Here is a 21268-nt window from a genome sequence, read left to right as displayed (position 1 = left end):
CACCATCCACCTGTTTATATATTTTATATTTTATTGTCAATGCTGTTTACACTGTATATATTAATCTGCTTATAGCCTATTTATAATTATTCTATTTATAAAAATTCCATGTATAATTATTCTCATTATGTAGACTCCTGCACTGCTATTTTGCACTTCTGGTCAGATGCCTAAACTTACATTTCGTCACAAGTACATGTACTATGTAATGACAATATGTTGAATCTGAATCTGAATCTTATTCCTTCTTTCAATGCAGCATCACCAGTCTTTTTATGTCTGTAAGTTCAAATATGTTGGTAAAGAGTGGATATGGGGAAATGCTGCAGAAATGCATTTTTCCAAAGGATAATTCCTCCCGACTTTTCCTGTAGCAGCTCCATCAGGATGACATGACGCGACAAGACGCGTCTGACTCACTTTCAGAATATACTACATCAAAAACGTGACTTATCCCATTACATTACATTTGGCTGAAGCTTTTATCCAAGCTACTTAAAATAAGTACAACAATCATAGAAATTCAAGTCATACCATTGTAAGTGCTGGTGAATTAGTAACAAGACCTAAATTAACTTTTTAAGTGCTTTTTTAATTACATTTTATATCCAAATTTTGTATTACCAAGGTACAATAGAAACGGTTTTCTATCATAGTTTTCAGTTTGCGAAGGAAGATATGCAGAGTTTCTACATGATGTCAATGGGGAGCTGATTCCACCACTGAGGAGCCAGGATAGCTAACAGGCGTGTTTTTGAGGGGTACCTGGGTCCCACTCGCAGTGATGGAGTGGCAAGCTGGAGTGTTTAGTTTAACCAAGGCCTGCATTGGCTGATCCCCGCACAGCTCGGAAGGCTACCAGAACTTGGGGAGGTCGAAGACCAGTTTGCTGGAGCATTCTGAATTAGCTGTAGAGGTCGGATGGTAATATATCCAGAGATTTTTCATCTCTTGGTATCCTGAGGGCTTTTTTGTGACTTTGGTTAATTACAAATGACCTGCTAAACTAAGGACATTCCCGTCAGTTTCAAAGTGCTAATTAATACATGTTGGCTTGCTGACACACTCAGATGGTAAACATGTCACCTGCTACCCGTCAGCCTGTCAGCCATTTCAAGGTGGGCATGTTAGCATGCTAATGTTAGTTTTAAGCCTCACAGTGCTGCTTTAATGGCTGTGCACTCTTAAACCTGCATGGAACTCAGCAGAGAAAGAAAAAGAGGGGGAAAGGCCCATTGCATTTATACATAAGATATCTTTCAGCAGAGGAAGAAAAAGAGGGGGAAAGGCCCATTGCATTTATACATAAGATATCTTTAATTAAGGCGTCCAATTTTGAGCCATTGTTTTCAGTTATCGACTGCACATGTGAAAGACACATTAGTCTTGTTGTATTGTCTTGTGTTATTATTGCATTACGTTTTGTTGTCCTTATTATTGAAAGTCGCATTCAACATAATCTTGCCATGCCACAACTGGACGCACACATTGCAAAACAACCTTTTTTTTATTTAAATGTTTCACATTAAAAACACACAATGTATGCTGCATCACAAAATGAGAAAAAGCTGTCCTGCGATAACAATTGAAGCCAAAATAGAGAGAGAAATCAGCCGGTGTCTTTATCAGAACGAGAAGTGAGACACATTTGTCTCGCCCCCCCGCAGGCTGAAGATTGTGTTCATCTGAAGCGACAACATGAGATACACACAGACGGTAGGTTGAGCCACAGATGGGAAATCATCATTCAAACAGTCTCACAAAGCACTTGAATTCATTCCTACCTGTAATGTACATAACCATGATGACAGAGACTGATCATGGACACTAAATCTTCCACATATTCTCACACAAGCTTTTGGTGTAAAGCCGTATATATGCAACTGTTGCTGAAGACACAGAAAGTTCAGAGAGGTTCAGGTGCTTACAGCAAAGTGTGTCTTCCATTTTTAGCATGACATTCAACAACCGTCAAAATGCTACTGCCTGTAACATCGTCAACCACTGAGAGAGTAACATTAAGGAACAAAATGACAAATGTGAAGTCACTTCTGGACATTTTTTTTTTTAGAACAATTCTACTTCAGACATGTCTGTGGTACCTGCTTTTATGAGAAAAAAACAGAACACAGATATTTACACCATATCACAGCCGACCCTGTATCCTCACCTAATCCTGGCTGAACCCATCGTGCTTTTGTTTATTGTTTTGTTAATTGCCAGAATATTTTGTCTTTATTGGTGAAGGACAATATGACTTTAATAAAGAGGTATGAGCTGTCTTAAACATTACCCTCACTTCTGCTAAGGAAAAACTGTTCAAAAACGCATATTTATTCGATGCAACATTTTCTACACGGCTTGTTCTCTGGCAGGCAAATAAATTCAGATTCCACCTCTGAGCTGGGTGCTGCTTTGGGTGCAGCAGCCAGAAGCCAGCGAGTCATTTCTTCACATAAATTAACAGTAAGTGTATGACATCCCTTTAAAGATGTCTGTGGGGAACAGTTTAACACCCCGGCAGTCAGGTAAAAAACATGCCTTTTAGTAAACTGATTCAACTGAAACTGACAGGTGAAAATAAAAATGCTGCCTGCATAATGACTTTACTATTTTCAGAGAGCAAAGGTGTTTTTTTTCCTGCTCATACATCACCAACCACCGATACATCGCTCATTAGAATCGTTTTTTGAAGGTTTGGTCACATCTGAACTATGATTTCAAACAACCATATGTTCAATCTGTACATTCTAAGTTTATATCTCACCTGGGCCCTTTCGCAGGCCTGTCCTGCAGTTAGAGAGAGAGAAATGGCACACATGTACAGTAAAGCAACACTGCATCAGCAAAGAGAGCAAGAGAGATCGATAGATGCATGCAGTTCAAAACCAGTTTGTACAGTTCATTTGGCAGTGAGCGACATATGAATGTGTTTGTAACATGGATATGCTGCACAGGGGAGAACCCCATTGTGGGATGTCAGCCCACCCAGTTTCTGCTCTTCTGTGTGCGTCTATGTGGAGACCCCACTGCAGGTCTGGCCCAGCGGAGGCTACCGTCCCACCAGAGTACAGTGCAGGGTGACAGAGAGGGCTGATAAGTCCAGCCGACAGCTCTTTAATCCCCATTAGTGCCTCAGATAGGGCGGTGTGACAGAGTGCAGCGCCCCTCTGTTCTTGTCCTCGTCTCCTCCCCCCCTGTTAGGGTCCTGCAGGTTGCCCTATGTAGCGCCACCCAGTGGAGGCAGCCTTTGGATGTGTGGGGCTCTGAGGGGCGGGGGGGAGGGCCTCAACAGGCAATCTCCTCCAGGGTGCCCAGCGTTGTCTGCAGGGGGACGGTCACAGTGTGGCTGATGGACTCCGAGTGGTTTGCCACAGGGTCACAGGAACTCTGGGAAAAGAATGAAAAGGCGTGTATTGTACTTTCTTTGCTAATTCCGGTTAAATGACCCAGAAGTCTCCAATTGCAGCAACGATAGGAGCTTTGAAATCTCTGAATACTAATAAAAGCATTTTCTCATTAAGCATAAGGTTATGCAGAACAAATGCAGTTTAGAAGAAAGACAACAAGTCATTAACAGGAAGAGTATGAACCTGTCATGAGTTTGCACAGCTCGGTAAACTCCAGCCTCTGTGGGCTTTATTTGGTCGAACGGATAAAATAGGCTGGGCAGCTTGCTGAAAACTAGCTACATGAATGGTTGTTAACAGATCAAAAAAGTAATCGGAGTACATTAAAACAAAAAATGGTCTATTACCATTGACTTCTGCGCGCCATGACCGTTATTAAGCACTTTTTACTAATATGCTGCCATGGTAACATGACACAATAACCTGTATTTTTTACATTTTAGCAGTAAATGGACGTATAAAATGAGAGTAGTTCACTTTGCGCAAACAAATCCACTGATCTTAGTGGATGTATTTTGGTCCTTTGTTGGGAGAAATAGGTTAATTACTTTATTTGTGCGTTTTGAACAGGGTGCTGCCACTGAATCTGCAGCTCCTTCACTTTTTCAGCTAACTTAGCCACATGCTTCCAAGTGATGTCCAGGGACATTATTTGACCATCCTAACACTTCTTACCAACTGACCTGCACATTACGTCATGCAAAGGCCATCCTAACCTTCTCCTTTTGCTGAGCTTTGAGTTTTGATGATTTAACTCAGATGTTGATGGATGTGTTTGTTAAGAGTTCCATCAGAGTCCTAATTTCACTTTTTAAGAGGTTCTCCAGAGAGCCAATTTGTCCTGCTACTGTCTCTCTGCACACAACCTGGGTGTTCTGTCTGCATGCTTGGGTGGAGGGGTAAGGATAGGGCAAGGTTTGATATGCATGGTCAGAGTGTGTGAAATAACAATGTATCTACACGCTCCACTTACACAGCACTCAGAAAGATTGAGAAGTGAGGGGTTAAAGGTCGCTCTTACCACATCCTCTCCATGACTCTCCTCCTCCTCCTCTCTGCTCAGTAAATCCAACAGTCTGTCTTTTACCACCTGTAGATCGGGAAAATAAATGTCAATAGGCGTAGCTCAGTCTGATATTCGAGAACTCAACTTGTAATTAATGACTGCACAGGAACATTTGACCCCAAAGTAAAAATAAATGAGGAGGTTGATATGGCAACGCCATTTAAGCTGTTAAATTAAGCCTTAGAGCTGCGTTTGTCATCAACATGAGGGTATCATCTCCCAATGACTTCTTTATGGTAATAAAAAAACACTTTAAAATGACTTTTTCTTGGATATTTTCTCTAAGCCTAGGGGAGACAAAGACTATAATGTGCCTGTCAGAACCCTGTGCAGCCCATAGCAGCGTGGTGAGCTCTAAAGAGGGCGAGACAGTAAAGCAAAGGTAATGGAAAAAACACAAGCACACTTTCTTTCATCTCAGCCGCCTTTGAAGTAAATATATAGCTCTTGTATCAGCTACATGAATTAGTGACTTTGTTTCTGTTGTCACCTTTCATGGTCAAGGCAATAGCTCTTCACTGCAAAACCAGAAAACAAGAGCTCTGAAAATGTTATGTACAGACAAAAGCTGTGAGAGCCTGCAGAGGATTGTGTGTGGGCGTAATTCGATGATTTAACAGTGGTGAAAATAGCAACTTGAGACTGACCTCATAAGCATAGTCAAAAAGCTCTAGGATAGTGAGGATGCTGGCTCCAATGAACAGACCCATCTGGCCTCCAATATCACCTGTAGAAGGGCACAGCCACAGTAGAAGTGTAAAGAAGAATAGAGGAAAATAACTTATATGTTGAGACTTTGATGTAGGAAAAGATTTAGCAAAAGTTGTTTGACACACTGGAAAAAATGCTGCTCCAAAAACAAGTTAAACAATAATGAAAACAAGCTTTTTTCACTTGAAATAAGGACACACATCTGCCAATAGAACAAGTGAACATTAGCTTGGTTAGATTTCTTGAAATAAGATTGGATATTTAGATCAATCAGATCTAGACCAGAATCAGGAAATTCCGTGTTACAATATAAGCCGCACATGCTCAAAAGTGTTCTGTTTTCTGATGTTAGTTGGTGATTTTCTAATAAATGTCTAAAACATTAAGTGTTTCATCTGAGATACAACTCAAAATACGATTTTTTTTTACTTAAGTTGATGCATTATCTAAAAACAAGACCCGATATCTCACTGCAGTGTTACTTCTGAAGTTATTATGTCTTATATCAAGTGTAAAGACATATTCTGACTAGAAATTAGACAAATATACTTGGCAAGATTTCAAGTTTGGAGTGCAGTACACCTCAACATAATTGTGGGGCAAGAAAAAGTGAAATGCAAATAATTGGCCACAGCAAAAACACATTTAGACTCAACACCAATGTCTCCTGAGAACAACGAGCCAACATAATAGCTTTTTGTCTACAGCTGAGACCCAAACCCAGACCCTACCCATGTTTTTATGACCCCACTCAAATGAACTGGTAATGCCATAACTATGGCTTTATTTTTGCTTTTTTCTATCTATTGTTGACCATTAGCTTGAATGGCTCATGCTTCACTTTGGCTAACTGCTGTCTGTGTCCCTGTTCTTTTTGGCTTTTTATTTATAGTTGTTACAACTTTTATAAAAAATTATCAATTGCAGCTCAGTGCTAGCTAAATCACAACATTTCACGGAGCCAACATTTTGTTGATAACTGTCACACAGACCATGACCTTACAACCAGGCATCTATATATTACTTATCCAAATATGCTGCCAAGATGGACAATTTCCTTTTATTCAGTCAATAATTGTAAAAGTAGCATGACTGAAGTAGACTGAATTCAGGTTTGGAAAAAAAGGTAACATGAATCTTACCCAGCAAGCCAGCAACCTCGTAAGCTTTTTTTTGCTCGATGGTCTCGTAGTTCAAAGCCTCAAAGAACACGTCCAACACCAAGATGTTGTCTCTGCAAAGGTATACATTGGGCATTAATCTTAATGTGAGTGAGGACTTGGCAAGCAACACAATCAGCACCAGTCTATCCATGTTCTACCAAGCTGAGCAGGCAAGGAAACACAGCCAATGTGTGGGCGGAGGACAAGCTCACAGTAGCTCATCTTTTCATAGGGATAACAGTATTTTGAGTTTTTAATTAAAAGGCCTATATGAGACAATGTTGTCAGCAAAGAGGATGAAAGGTTCTCTCTGTGGTCATTTGGAGACTTTGTAGAGCATCTGAATTGGTGGTTGATATGAATGTTTGCTTGGGTTAGTGTTTTCAAACTGAATGAACGTGGTTGAAAAATAGTCTAAAATATGATCAGCTGCACTCATTGTGCCTCACTCAAAATGATAGTTACTTGTATCCTTTTGTAAAAAACGAAATCAACGAAGATTGCTTGGAATTTACGAGAAACCACACATCATATCTTTGTGAATTAGTATTGTTTTTAAATTGCACAATGATGTATCTGCAATTAGCATGAGGGAATAAAGGATCTGAATGGTTTCTGGCATTTTCCCATCAGAGACAACCCATTGGTGGAATTGTTGCTTATCAGTTTGCAAGTGGTTTCAACTGTTCATTTATATCTTAATTAAAGCATTAATTTATTCCAAATATACATAATTATGTTTATTTGTGCAGCAAATGTTCAAGAGCAGTAGTCACAAAGTTCTTCACAACAAAAGACAAAATAGAAAAATGCAACAAAAAAAAAAGAACAGACTTGAAATGCAAACTTCAAGCTTCAAGAGACATTTAACAAGCAAGTCGAAACAAAGGGATCTTGAGCTGCTTTTTAAAAGACTCCACAGTGTTCACAAATCCTAAGACCAATGGGAGCAACTTTTAAAGCTTAAGAGCTCCAACCTCAAAAACACATACTCCTTTAGTATTTAGCCTGGAGCAAGGAACACCGAGCAAACAGAGGACAGCAGTGGCCTGCTGCTGACGTGGGGCTGCACAAACCCACAGGTGAGTGTAGGCCAGGCAGGTGAAAAGTAAATTACATTATTCAAGAAGGAAGGACATTTACCAATAAAAAAACAGTTCCAAATGGTAGAGAGAGGAGACATTCAAACCATTTACATTCGGGACAAGACTCAAAGTCTGGTCCATAGAAACATATGGATTATTGAAGGTATATCTTTTAAATGAATGGCGGAGAGGAAGCATGTTCAGAGAAAAAAACCAACAAACCCAGGACAGAACCTTGGGGAACACCACAAAACATTGCTTATCAGTAATGGATACAAAACGGGAAGGTAAGAAGAGAACTCCTGAGATGATGAAATGATTCACACTCATTGTCTTTTACTATGTCTATGTTATTAGCAGTTAGGGATTTCTCCTTATCAACCGGACATAATGAGCAGAACCAGAGCATCACTTGGTGGTTTGTTACTGGCTACTTACGTGATGTACTTCTCAGACTTGTTGAACTTCTTCTGCAGGTAGCGGGCAGAGGTCTTACTGGGGATTTTAACCATGGACAGCTCTTTGTTGTAGCGGGTCATGTTGCATGGCGTCCTGCAGAGGCAGTTATTGCTCTCTACAGATGAGAGTTTGGCTTTACAAAGGAGGGGGCAATGGAGATGGGAGGTGTGTAGAATACGGGGGTAAATTGGAATGATATGTCGGAGGATTGGTTGAGGATGATGAACAAAAGGGATAGATGCTTTTTTAGAAACAAAACGAGACATCTTAGAAAGAGAAGCTATACAGTAAGAAATAAATACAATTTTTTTTGGTATTTTAAGGTATACTGTAGAGTCAGTATAAGCTTCTAAACACATTTGAATCTCAATCAAATACAAAATAAATACATTTATGCATTAATAAAACATCTTGCTCTTTTAATGTTGAGGATATATAAGTTTGTATTTATTTGGAAATTTCTTTTATAGGTCGTTGGTCAATTTGAAGTATTTGACCAGTATTACACCTTTTCTTACCATTCATTTTTCTAGGAATGTTGTCAGCGGGACGTTTTATTTTGGTTCCCAGAATTTTCTTCTGAAAGGTAGGATAACGTTCTTTAAAAACATTCTTGAAATGTTTGGTGATAACCTTCTTAAGATGTTTTTGATAACCTTCTTAAGATGTTTTTGATAACATTATTAAAACATTATGCCCTCCTGTTCTTAAAACGTTTTCAGCGGGGCGTTTTATTTTGGTTCCCAGAATGTTCTTCTGAAAGGTAGGATTAACGTTCTTTAAAAACATTCTTCAAATGCTTGGTAATAACCTTCTTGAAATGTTTTTGATGACCTTCTTAAAATGTTTTTGATAACCTTCTTAAGATGTGGTTGATAACATTGTTAGAACATTATGCCCTACTATTCTTAAAACGTTTTCAGCGGGAAGTTTTAGTTTGGTTCCCAGAATGTTCTTCTGAAAGGTAGGATAACGTTCTTTAAAAACATTCTGGAAATGTTTGGTGATAACCTTCTTAAGATGTTTTTGATAACCTTCTTAAGATGTTTTTGATAACATTATTAGAACATTATGCCCTCCTGTTCTTAAAACGTTTTCAGCGGGACGTTTTATTTTGGTTCCCAGAATGTTCTTCTGAAAGGTAGGATAACGTTCTCTAAAAACATTCTTACCATTTTTGGTGATAACTTTCTTAAGATGTATGAGCGCATACATCTTAATAATAAGTGCCGTTCAAATTCTCTACATGATAGGAAAGGAGGTTTCAAACTTCTTTTATAACCTCCTTTAGCTTAGGAACCACTGAACCTCCCTTACTGAAATGAGAGGAGAAAATGCTGCCCAACAATGCCTTGCAGCCGCAGCATTTGCCATCACACAAAAGTCGGCCGTTCACGGAAACAACCGATTATGATGGAGAAATTATATCATGAAACTTACGGTGCTTATTAAGCATTTTAAAACGTATGTGTTAAGTTGCCAAAGTGCTTTGTTTTGAACGTTCATCAGTATTATAATCAAAAAGAGAAATATGAACGTTAGGTTTTACTGAAATGATTAAATAAAGTCAACATTTCACAGAGCTGTGTGGGGTTTGTTCAACTTTTAAAATATGTTTGAATGGTGATATACACAGTGATAGATGTTAAGGACTAACGTTTATAATAAATACATCCCAGCTAGCGGGGAACGTTCTCACAACTTTGGCTAACGTTACCTATAGGTTCTAAGAAGGTTTTAAAGAAACGTTTTAATCTGATGTTCAAAGAACCTTTTTAGGATGTTTATTTGTTCAAATAATGTTCCTATAAGGTTTAAGGTTAACTAAGACATAACGTTTTAACTGCAACATTCAGAGGATGTTTTGAGGATGTTATTGAGGCCTTTCATGTGATATGTTAACAAAGGTGGAACGTTTTGCCTGCAACATTCTAAGGACGTGTTTTGGACGTTGTTGGGTAACACATTAAAGAAGTTCTATATAAAACGTTCCCTCAATGTTACATGATAACAAATAAAGAATATTCTCTAAGCAACATTCTGAAAATGTTTTCAGGATGTTATTGAGGCCTGAGATGACAGAAAGTGTTTTATAAAATGTTCCTTTAATGTGATAAGTCAACAAAGGTGGAATGTTTTGCCTCCAACATTCTAAGGATGTGTTTTGGACGTTGTTGGGGTAACACATTAAAGATGTTTTTTTATAGAACATTCCCTCAATTTTACATGATAACCAAAGAACAACATTTTGGAAGCAACATTTGGATAATGTTTTCAGCAGGTTATTATTTTTTTATAAAATGTTCCTGTGATGCGAAATATTAACATGGTCATGGTCAATGTCAGATTTATTTGTAGTGCGCTTTAAAAAAGTTAAGTTTTTGCATTTGTTTGAAAAGGATGTTTAAAAGAAATCTGATGTCACCACATTTTCCTTTTTAGAAAAAAACAAGCACGTAATTCATGATATTGCATGTTTGCGTAGGCATGTCTGAGTTCCCAGCTAGACATTGTTGGTTCTAAAAACATTCTGAGAATGTTACCATTCATTGTTCTAGGAATGGTTTCATTGAGAAGTTTTATTTTGGTTCCTAGAATGTACTTCTGAAAGGTATGATAACGTTCTCTAAAAACATTCTTAAAATGTTTGGTGATAACATTGTTCGAACAATATACCCCAAGTGTTTTAGTTGTTTATGCACATACGTATCTCTATTGTCATATGGATCGAATAACACTTAGAAAACCAAAGACAGACATATAAAAGAACGGACCGACTATCACTGCCCGTCCCTGAAACCCCTGTTAGTGTTTGTGTGTTTCTTTCTACTGTGTGTCTCTCTCTCTGCCTGCTGGTATGCTCTACACGGCTGGGAGCAATCTCCAATCGACCACACCTGCAACCTGCTCGTCAGCCACACTATGAAAGCCTGCAGCCTGCACTCATTCCCTGCCGGATTGTTGCATGCCGCTCTAGCTTTTTACCAGCATATTCTTTGACAACTTTGCCTGCTTTTGCCTCACACTAATTTTTGTGTCTCTCCCAGGAGGAATCCAAGGCCTTCCACACTCCCAAGACCAGCCAGGCCTCTCTACCCACCCTGGAACAACTGTTTCCCACTGCCGCCATAACCAACCTCCACTCCCAGCTCCCCTTTTCTAATAAACAAATGTTACTTTCACCAGCTGATTCCGTGTCATCCTTTTACATGTGTTAATAGTCAAATTCCAATAGTTAAGTAAACTATCATAATCATCCTAATGACCACAGTGGTCAGTCCACTTACCCAGGAATTTTGAGTTGAACAATTACAGGAATATTATGTCTTTATGTTCAAATAATGTAAACATATTTTAGTAAATGGTTACCATAGAACATTTGCATAATTTCTTTAACCATGTTATCCTTGTCTAAAATAATAACATTCTGGCAACATAAAAAATCTAACTTGCAGCTGAAAATGTTTTAAGAACAGTAGGGCATAATGTTCTAACAATTTTTTCAAAAACATTTTAAGAATGTTTTTAGTGAACGTTATCCTACCTTTCAGAAGAAAATTCTGGGAAACAAAATAAAAGCTTCTGCTGAAAACGTTTTAAGAATAGTAGGGCATAATGTTCTAACAACGTTTTCAAAAACATTTTAAGAAGGATATCACCAAACATTTTAAGAATGTTTTTAGAAAGCGTTATCCTACCTTTCAGAAGAACATTCTGGGAACCAAACAAAAACTTCCCGCTAAAAACGTTTTAAGAATAGGAGGGCATAATGTTCTAACAATGTTATCACCAAACATTTTAAGAATGTTTTTAGAGAACGTTATCCTACCTTTCAGAATAACATTCTGGGAACCAAACAAAAACTTCCTGCTGAAAACCTTCCTAGAACAATGACTAACATTCTCAGAATGTTTTTAGAACCAAAGATTTCTAGCTGGGCTCCTTCATACTGCACCTTTAGTCTTGCAGATGTCTACTCCATAAAAGCCAGAACGACAGTTTAAGTCAATGTCATTGTCAAAGTCACAGAATGTAAAGCGCCCAAACACAAACAAGCCCTGAAGCAGCATCCGTGAAAACAGCCTTCACCCTGACAGAGACACAGTCCTGATGTAGAAATGCCAGGCTCTATTCAGGGCTCTGCTTAGGCAGTTTGAAAAAGAATAGAAACTTAAATGCACTGAATGATTTCATGTTAAGCCCAGAGCCTTCTACATAACACCAACTTTCTCACACTGACGGTAATGTTAAGCGACACAGGCTTTTCAAATATAGCTCCATCAAAAGCTTCTCCAGCACCGAGGCTGCCTACTCCTCACAAATCACTTTCTAAAGCTGAATTTATGAAATCGCAAAGTTTATATGAAGGTTTTAATTTCGACAGAGAGACATTTCTCACAAAAAAAAACGTACCTCTCTTTAAAAATCCTTTACAACCAACCCTTATTCTCTGAATGTAGATGAGAGGTGAATGTTTTAATGAGTATTTCCTACTGAAAAGCTGTCTGTGGCAGACCTGCACAGCACAGAGCACCAGGCAGATGTTCCCTATGGCGCACTAATAGCCGGTGAAGCCACAGTCACGTAATAGCAATAGGAAATTCAATATGGCCTCTCAGTGGTCTCTAATTTGTATTCAAATTATACATTATTGGATACACAGGAGCAACGCCTTGTACATTAAAATGATTTATTTATTTCTCTTTATCCAGGTAACTCTCGTTTTCCCTCACACTCATTTTAATCAAAAATATAAAAAATACCATCATATATTTATCCATGACAACTTTCTACTTTTAAATAAAAATCTGTCTGAGAGGTAGACACTTATCTAAAATCTTGGGTTAAGAAGAAATTCTGTCTAGGTTATTTTAAGATGTCCCTTTTTTCCCTCAAAAGCAAACGATAAGAAAAGCAAGTTGTTCACAGAAAAAAGATACAGCTGTCTTCTATCAAAAATATGTTTTCAGTGCTGTCTCCAAAAGTTGAGTGATATAGCTATGAGGACAGAAGAACCAATCAAATGTTGCAGAGTGAGTCGTTCTCTTGTGGGAAAAGCAAATTGGCACTGAGTTTAAAACAATAAATAATTTGCTACCACTGATTCAAACTGAGTGAGTGTGAGATTGTGAAACCCCTACTGTTCCAAAAATAAAGCCAATTATAGGAAAAGAGAGGAAGGAAGCTGTCTGGAATAAGCACCAAAGCCCCCCCCCCCTGCTGCACAGTGTAACGTGGTATCCAGCACACGTTAATAGCACACAGCTGCAATACGCTGAATGCCCTGATGGTGTGGGAGCCTGCAGCCTTGATGCTAACGGTCTGAAAATGTTGTTGCCCTTGACTACATTGCTTTTGTAATAATTGGATTGATTTTCCCTGCAGGGAGAGAGAGCAGAGAGCCTGTAGTGGAAGGAAAGACACTTTTAACTCCTAGAAGTTGATAAGTTCAGACGTTACTTAGTATGCTTTTGAATCAATTTATTATTTATGTTTTCACTGACTTCTATTCATCATACATTTCAAGTAGGTTCAAAATAATATGGGTAACAGAGGCTTTAATTCTGTATTGTATATTATAGTATGCTATAATTTATTAATAATTATGTTAGAAAAATTAATTAATCTTCAGTCAATCTTTAGTCTCTTTAATCATAGAGCTATGACTTAAGTTTCCAACAGGGTCATATAGAGTCTTAAAAGAGTCAGAGTTCCCCCGATTACAAGATAGTATATATTCATAATATTTTACCCTCACAGTAATTCATATGGAAGACATCGAGTCCAAAACATGTGTACTGTTTAAAGGGTTTAAACCGACCAATGGGCTTGAATACATTTCGAAAAAAGGAAAGCCATCTAAAAGGAGGCACTGGACCGAGTCAGACCCGATCGTCAGATCATATTTATTCATCGCCACGGCAACAGTAGAAGGATGTATTGCACAAATATACCATTTCATGCTTTTATTATCCCCCTCGGTGTTCACAGCCATGCATCTTTTTTCTGATACAGAGCTCCGGTGGGCTGCACACATATTGGAAGATCTGGAGTCACGTCAAGGTAACTTAAAACATTATCTCGCCTCGTCTCATTGCCTAATAAACCACGGCAGTGCAATTGCTTTTTTATGTGAAATGAGGTCCCCCAACAAGAGATAGCACTGAACAAAGGGTCTATAGTGTAATGGCTTTGTTAGATGTATGTTACTGAAAAAGAGAAGATCACTGAGAACTGTTTAATGTGTTAGTACCCGTTTTGAATGATATCAGCCTATTAAATGGCCGGCATTAGTTGTTATCACTGGCATTGAAATGGTTCAAACAGGGCAAACTGCACCACAGTTGTGAAAGTGAAACTTGACATTGTCATTTTAACCTGTTAGGCCCCAAGCCTGTTTTTCCGGTTTCAAGGGTTAAATAAATAATCTTTTTTCTCAAAGTAATGATAAACCTGTGAGTTGGATGTAGAAAAGACAGAATCAATATAGATGTTTTTTATTTTAAAAAAATTCAGATTGAACATGGTAAAAAACTGTAAATTATAGTGTCCGTCCCAAAAATATTTTGTACTTATAGTGAAAACTAACCTTGGATCATCATCCAAGGTTATTTTTCACTATAAGTACAACATATTTTTAGTAGACTAAAAGCTTTAGGAATCCAAAGTACAACAGATAATAACCTGTATCAAGATTGATGCAAAACAAGGGATATTTGACCTTTTTAGACAGATTTAGCAAAAAAAACCTCTTCTGGGGCCATTTGGGTGGATTTTCCATATTTCTGGCCCCCCTTGCTCGATTTTGACATGTGACAACTCTTCCTGACCGTTAGAGCCAATAGAATCGAAGGGAAATCGTCCTATAGACTCTCATGTTAAAAAAAAAAGCTGTCTTCTCTGCGTATGCAATCTTTTGCAGAGCGTAGGAATATCCCTGCTCTGATATCTGGAAACGGAAAAGCAGTTTTATTGCTTATGGATTATCAGAACATTTCAAAGGGGACACAGACACATTGGATTAACCTATGGATTAACTACACCATTGTTTTTTATCGTTTTAATGCCATTGAAGAACAGTTTTGACAAGAAAAAGACCAAGGTAAGCCATGTTAGCGTTTTTGGCTACCTCGCGCCACATGTTTTGATGTAGATTTTTGTTATTTTCTCCGCAAATTTGTAGTCTTTGAGTGTTGAGGTGGGTACCAATAGATTCTGTGTCTCCTTATGATCATAAACGATGTGTTGGATGTGCAGCTAGGATAAGTAATAAGGGTGCTAGGATTGATTTTTGGTGGAGTAATAGGTTAGCATTTTTCGCTCTGGGCTAATTCAGAGGGTCAGTGTTAGCATTTTGAGTTTTTTTTGAAAAACAAAATGAAAAAGATCAGTTAAATTAGTTTTTTTTCGTAATATGGATATAACATATTCATAGTTTATTAGATATTAAGGTTCCTTAGACTTTGTTTCCTGCAAATGACGCGATTTCGGCCCCGGAACTGGGTCCGTGGGGCTTAAAGAGCCTGTGACAGCATCCCAACAACTGTTGCGCAATGAAAAATGAAAAGAAGGTGCGATACCGTTCCGATAAATATCAATAATTTCGAACATCGCGGGGAAATTCCTTCGACTCATTTTGAAGTTGTGGGGGAAGCCGGAAGTGACGTCAATGCGGGAATGCTTCACTGTGCGGCGAGAGAGCCAAACACGGACAAAGTGTGTTGTCATGCGTAGAAATGGTGAATTAATGAGTTTAGGCACGTTAATAACGTTTTAATGAAGTTGACTACAGTATATTCATATTTGTCAGTGCTTTCATGTCAATTCGGCGAACATAAACATAAATGATCGTGGTGAAGATGATGATTAAATTAGGATTAAAAATCTGTAGTGAGGGCTGCTGAATTTCCTCCCGTCGGATGTGATATAAAAACAAATCGATTATTTTTGTAGTTGTAAACTCAAGTGGATGAAACTACATTTATTAGTGCTTTCATGTCAATTCGGCGAACATATGATACATTAAATGATCGTGAGGATGATGATTTAAAAATTGTTTGTTTGAGCCGGTCTGCATTTCCTGATGAGAAAACAAACCGAGGCTTTTTGTAGTACACCAACATGGATTAAACGTGTGTTTTTTTTACCAAAATGTTGGGGAAATTAATGGATGAAATGCACAGATTATGATTGTTATTATTCTCACTCCGATCGGGACACTAGTCACCGTTTCTCCGCAGCGAGGCTCCCCCCGTTGACAGTTTACGTGGGCTGGGCTGGGTGCAGTTGCAGACTGGCCATCGGGACGAATCCCGATGGGCCGGTACCGAAGTGGGCCGGTCGGATAAGTCACTAGCACATCCCCCACTCCCCCCGTTGACAATTTACTAGCGGTACCGAAGTGGGCCGGTCGAGAGTCCCGGGCTGATTTTTAGTCCCAGTCCACCACTGGCAACATGACCGTATGATCGCCCATATTGACGCACCTAATTCCTAAACTTCTAACAGATAAAGTCTGTCATAAACCGATACTTCAGCCTCATACGAGCTCTCAGACACGTTCAAAATTAAACTGTCATCGTTGTTTGAGCTTGCTGCTGTGTGCCCCATCGTGCGTTTACATGCAGATGCTAGGATCCTGAACGGTGCAGCTGGAGCGCTGTGCCCGCAATGACGTAACACATAATTTGGCGGGACTTGAAGAATCCCCGAGAAGATCCAGAAAATGGTCAACATTGAAGGGCAGATTAATGGTTATCAAAGTACAAATATCCAAAATCAGTTCAGTAACGGTTTTCAAGGGGACAATATTTACTCAAATTGATGGGTTTGGATGATGGGGGAAACTCGTGTCACAGGCTCTTTAAGAGAAACACATGTTCAAGGTTGGCATTCAAACAAAACAACTTGTTTTAGGCTTAGGTAACAAAACTACTGTTTTTATTGTCCTGCAGATAAGATCTATCCCTTTGTGATCCAGCAAATACCTCTGGACTTCTAAACAATTTCCATTGATTCTAATTTAGATAGACAAAAAAACATATCTCATCTTTATTTCATTAGTGTCTCTATGGTCTGAGGCAACAAAAGGTAAACCTTTACACTGAAACTTCAGGGCATTTTCTTAAGTAATCAGTGCAGAGAAAATATCAGTTCAATATCTTAAAACAGTTGGACGAGCCAAGTTAAAAAAAACGTATCATAAAAACTCGAATTAGAAGGAAAGGAGGACAGGCTGCCAAAAAACCTCCTATACAGTTGTTTAATTGACTTCAATGACGGAAATATTAGGCATTATCTATCTGACCAGTCATCCCTTAACTTCAACCATTCCACTGCAGTCCCTGTCTGCTCTGATATTGATAGCCGACTTGATGAGCTCTAGTCACACAAGGGGAAATATTGTTCTGTTATTTTGATACATTTGAAAGTTACAGGAAAACTGATTGATTAACTTCATATATGTAATCTGAAATACTTGTTTTTGCGACTGACAGGTTCAGATTGGTATTGAAGGGTCAGACAATATTAAACAAAGTAACTTACAGAGAAATACAATGTTTTTAATCACCTTATGCTCGATCCAGTCTGTTTGTTTATGGTTCTAACCAAGTTTCGCGAAAGAGTTAGGCTTATGCACATTGTTAAAATCAGCAAAATATTCAGCCGTGACATGCTTCCACCGTTGTCTCTCTGCAAAAAGTCCCCTTGGCAAGATGTAATAAGAAACAAACTTGGAAAAAAAATTCTCTGTAGGATTATTTCCATAATATTGTCAGACAATTATAATACCACATGGGCCTCTCAGTGGAAAACACAAACATTTCAGTTCAATGGCCGAGAAGATAACATTGCAGCACCTTTTTCTGCTGCAGTGTTCTTGTTCGATAGTGTAACAATGAAAATAATGGTTGTCCCCATTAGTCACTTGGACAAACACATGGTAAATTAAGATCCAGGTTGAAAATCCTGAAGTTTTCGTTTGAGTAGGTTCCACCATTGATAGTATACTGAAAATACTTTTACCAGTAGACCGTTTGTGTGCCTGCAGAGTCCTTTTTGACAGCGCAATTTCCTTTTGAAATGATAACGGACGGAGAGGAGTGACAGTATGGTGGCTATCAAACTTCCCAAAGAAGACGTGTTTCCCTACAGTGCTTTGGATTTACTGATGATATACTGTAGCTGCTCTTGAGCTGAGCTGTCTTAAGCTTAACATGCTCTGCGGTGTTGCTCATCTTTAAAGCAGGTTTAGCATTAAAGCTATGTATCAACAGGAAAAAAAGATTATCCCAACATATTTTCTGAGGCATATGAGGAAATACAGCATGAATGTCGTCTTAAGTCATGTTCATGGGTTTGTGTGTATGTGCAGGCTTACCAAGTGCAGGCTCGGCGCAGTCTTTGTACTGCTCAGGCGTACAGTAAGAAGCATCACCTACAAACAGTTATGAAGGGGAGGAATTCAGTCAATGGTAGTGTTAACACATCAAGTTCTTGAGAGCTTGCTGGATGAATGTAGAAATACAGCCCATTTCTTTAATGCCACAATCTTATCCAGTATTGACTTGCTCTATTTTTTATGTTGTGAGTGTTGAAGTCAGGCCAGTGACACTTACCAGGCATGTGCACCATCCGGCAGTTGCAGTTTTCTACAATGTAGCGTGTTTCACAGTCAATCCTGCAGGCGGTCACACTGTAGACCTGGAAGAACCCCGACTCAAGAGCCTTTGACTCGCACTCTCCCCACGGGGGAGGCAGATAGGTTATCTACAAGTGAGAAAGGAGTGTGGGGGTTAATTAAGGCACCAGAGTTTTTGCAGGGTTTACCAAATGAAATGCAAAACTTTCTTAATTCCAAGTGGTGCAATTAAATGAATTTTTCACAGAAACAACGGAGAAAATAATAAAGGAAAAAACAATGAAGACAATACTGCTTTAAAACAAGTGTTTACAAGCTGTACAGTACATAACAATGATTCCAAATGATACCTTATATATAATTATGGGCATCTGGATATATTGTGAAAAACGACGGATGGATTCAAAATAATCAATTTCAGTTATTCCATGATTTTGCAATAGCTGACATTTGCCCAATATTAGAAGGTGCAACAATTCTTGCTAGAGTTCTGCCAGTGCTGACTGAAACTACCCAAAAAAGGTTAAACAGTCTGCTCAATGCAAATGATCTATAGCCTCAAGAAAACTATGACAAATAAAGTTAGAACTTTACTCTTTTAAAGACTTGGGACCATCTTAGCCACAAACATACATAGAGGAAATCCATGTATAATGTGGACAGATCCTGACAGCATCCCTCCTAAATGTGTTCCTTATTCCTTGAAACCCAGCCAGTACAGAGAAGCAGAAGAGACTCTCAAAAACAAGGCAGTGTGGAAAACAATTCAACAGATAGCCAGACTCTGTCAGGAAAAATCCCACAACACCCTGCCATGGGAGCACAACAACTCCAAATGTTCTCCTCCTGCTCCTGTGGCTCGGAGGGCTGGGCGAGCAGATGAAGAACGAGGGACACCGGGCAGAGCGGTGTGGAGGCCCATCTGCTCCAAACACAGGCAGCGTGCTCTAGCTGTGCACTCGCTATCCATCACCCACCACCCTCTACTCCCCAGTTCCCCTTATTCTCATCACAATGCTTCCCAACTGAGGCCTCTTCCTCTGCCAACAGCGCAATCTTTGGGGAAGAGGCGAAATCACAACATCCTGCCAGGTGAAATTTGGCCTCAGTTTACTTGTTGGTACTGACAGAATTTGATACCCTGCCCTTCCTCTAAGGCAATGTTGTATCTGTGTTTCTGAGTTTAATGCTTTAGATATTCAGACCATTTCACCAACACGTACAACGATAAGATTGAAACACAATCTATAATAGTGTAACAGCAATCTAGCATGCTGTATATTACAGCGTCCAAAAGCCTCTGGTCTGCTACAATGTCTCCTATGGTTATTAAACATACCCTTCCTGAAGTCAGCAGCAAGCACTAGTGATGAGTTCCGACATCCAGATGCTATTAATTTTATTAGGGACTTAAGAAAAGAGCTTTTGAGGAAGCCTTGACCTTTACAGCCACCTTCACACCTGAGCTAATCTCTACTTCTGGCCTAATTAGAGTCAGACGTGGCTGATTGGAGATCCGATTATTTCTCTGTAATCAGATAATCCAAGGACCTCAATATCACTAGAACCTGTTGACCTAATTATGTTCTATGTAATAAGAGATTAGGCCTGTTATTAATCAGCGTTTCATCCCCCTGTTGTACCAGCTCAATACTTTAAATAGGCTTTTCCAAGTTGGTCGACAGGGGACATCGTTAAAAAATGTGTATTTGAGAACAGGGAGGGTTTTTACTTTTCATTGTGTAATGGTCGTCTGAAGAGTGCTGGTTTGAAATGAACCACAACATCAAACAGGTGTACAGAAGCAAGACACAATAAAAAAAAAGAAAAAAAGAAGCCCAAACTGAAACACAAAGACTAAGCTAGAATCGAGAGGCAGCAAAGGAATAATGCTATAATTAAGGCTTTTTCATCCTTGGGAAGAATGGCTCTATGACCCAACGGAACACCATGCCCTTTCAGATTCAGTCAAAAGCCCACAGAGGGGTAATTTCTATGTCTGGAGAGCTTATATTTTTAAATTGCCTGTCTGCATGTGAAACTGATTCAAACCTTAACTATAGGCTGTGTGCTCTGTGCCTTGAGCTAACTTTATTGAGCTGCTTTGATCGAAGTCCAACATTATAAGCCAAATTAGCTCATTTAAACTCTTTGTCGAAGTAATTTTCACACTTAGAATGACTGGTATCATTACAGAGATCCCTTAATCACCATTTCTTTAAAAAACACCTTCCACAAGGCCCATTACCTAATCTCTGCCCGAGATACTTAACTCAATCGTCATAATCAGGGTTGTTTTTGGACGTATTAGAAAGAGCCCTCCGGACGCTTGAAAAGATAGGTGGGAACATCCAGCAGCAGGAGGGATTTTCTCAGACTTCTGATACAAAGTGCAGTTCTGCATTAATTAGCTAAATTGAATACGTTCCCCACTGTGTGTGTTTATGGAGCGGGGCAGTATTTTCCCAGCAGGCAGGCAGACAGGCAGACAGGCAGAAGAGGGACTCTCTTCACCCCTGTCAGTCACAGAAGTGGGCTGACAGGCGAACAGAGATAGAAGCCCTGGAGGCTCATTACCCAGAAGGCCTAACCCTCACTGGATAGATCTCCTCCTTCCTATAACACTCAGGTGACTCTGCATCGCAGCACTTCACTGAGCGGAAGTGAAGCGAGGTTCACAATGGATTTTTGGTCACTCACTTACATACAATTGAGAAAATATTCACATTATC

The 21268-nt window shown here is 39.1% G+C and overlaps 1 protein-coding gene across 4 annotated transcripts in view; it reads right to left on the bottom strand.

Annotated features, from left to right (window-relative positions):
* Positions 1-1488: 1488 nt before the first annotated feature.
* Positions 1489-21268, bottom strand: part of asic2 (acid-sensing (proton-gated) ion channel 2) — a 364105-nt gene continuing 344325 nt past the window's right edge. For all 4 annotated transcript variants that reach the window (XM_079644096.1, XM_079644097.1, XM_079644098.1 and 1 more), the window contains 7 exons: positions 18514-18664; positions 18276-18332; positions 7874-8027; positions 6330-6421; positions 5124-5203; positions 4432-4500; positions 1489-3390 (listed from right to left, as the gene is read on the bottom strand). In XM_079644096.1, coding sequence (XP_079500222.1) covers positions 3289-3390; positions 4432-4500; positions 5124-5203; positions 6330-6421; positions 7874-8027; positions 18276-18332; positions 18514-18664 — 705 coding nt within the window. In that variant the 3' untranslated portion in view covers positions 1489-3288. The remainder of the gene's footprint in view (positions 3391-4431; positions 4501-5123; positions 5204-6329; positions 6422-7873; positions 8028-18275; positions 18333-18513; positions 18665-21268) is intronic.

Source organism: Notothenia rossii, assembly GCF_949606895.1.
Source record: "Notothenia rossii genome assembly, chromosome: 8".
NCBI classification, from domain to species: domain Eukaryota; kingdom Metazoa; phylum Chordata; class Actinopteri; order Perciformes; family Nototheniidae; genus Notothenia; species Notothenia rossii.
The sequence above is the reverse complement of the archived record's forward strand: the minus strand, read 5'-3'. Positions and strand labels throughout refer to the sequence as shown.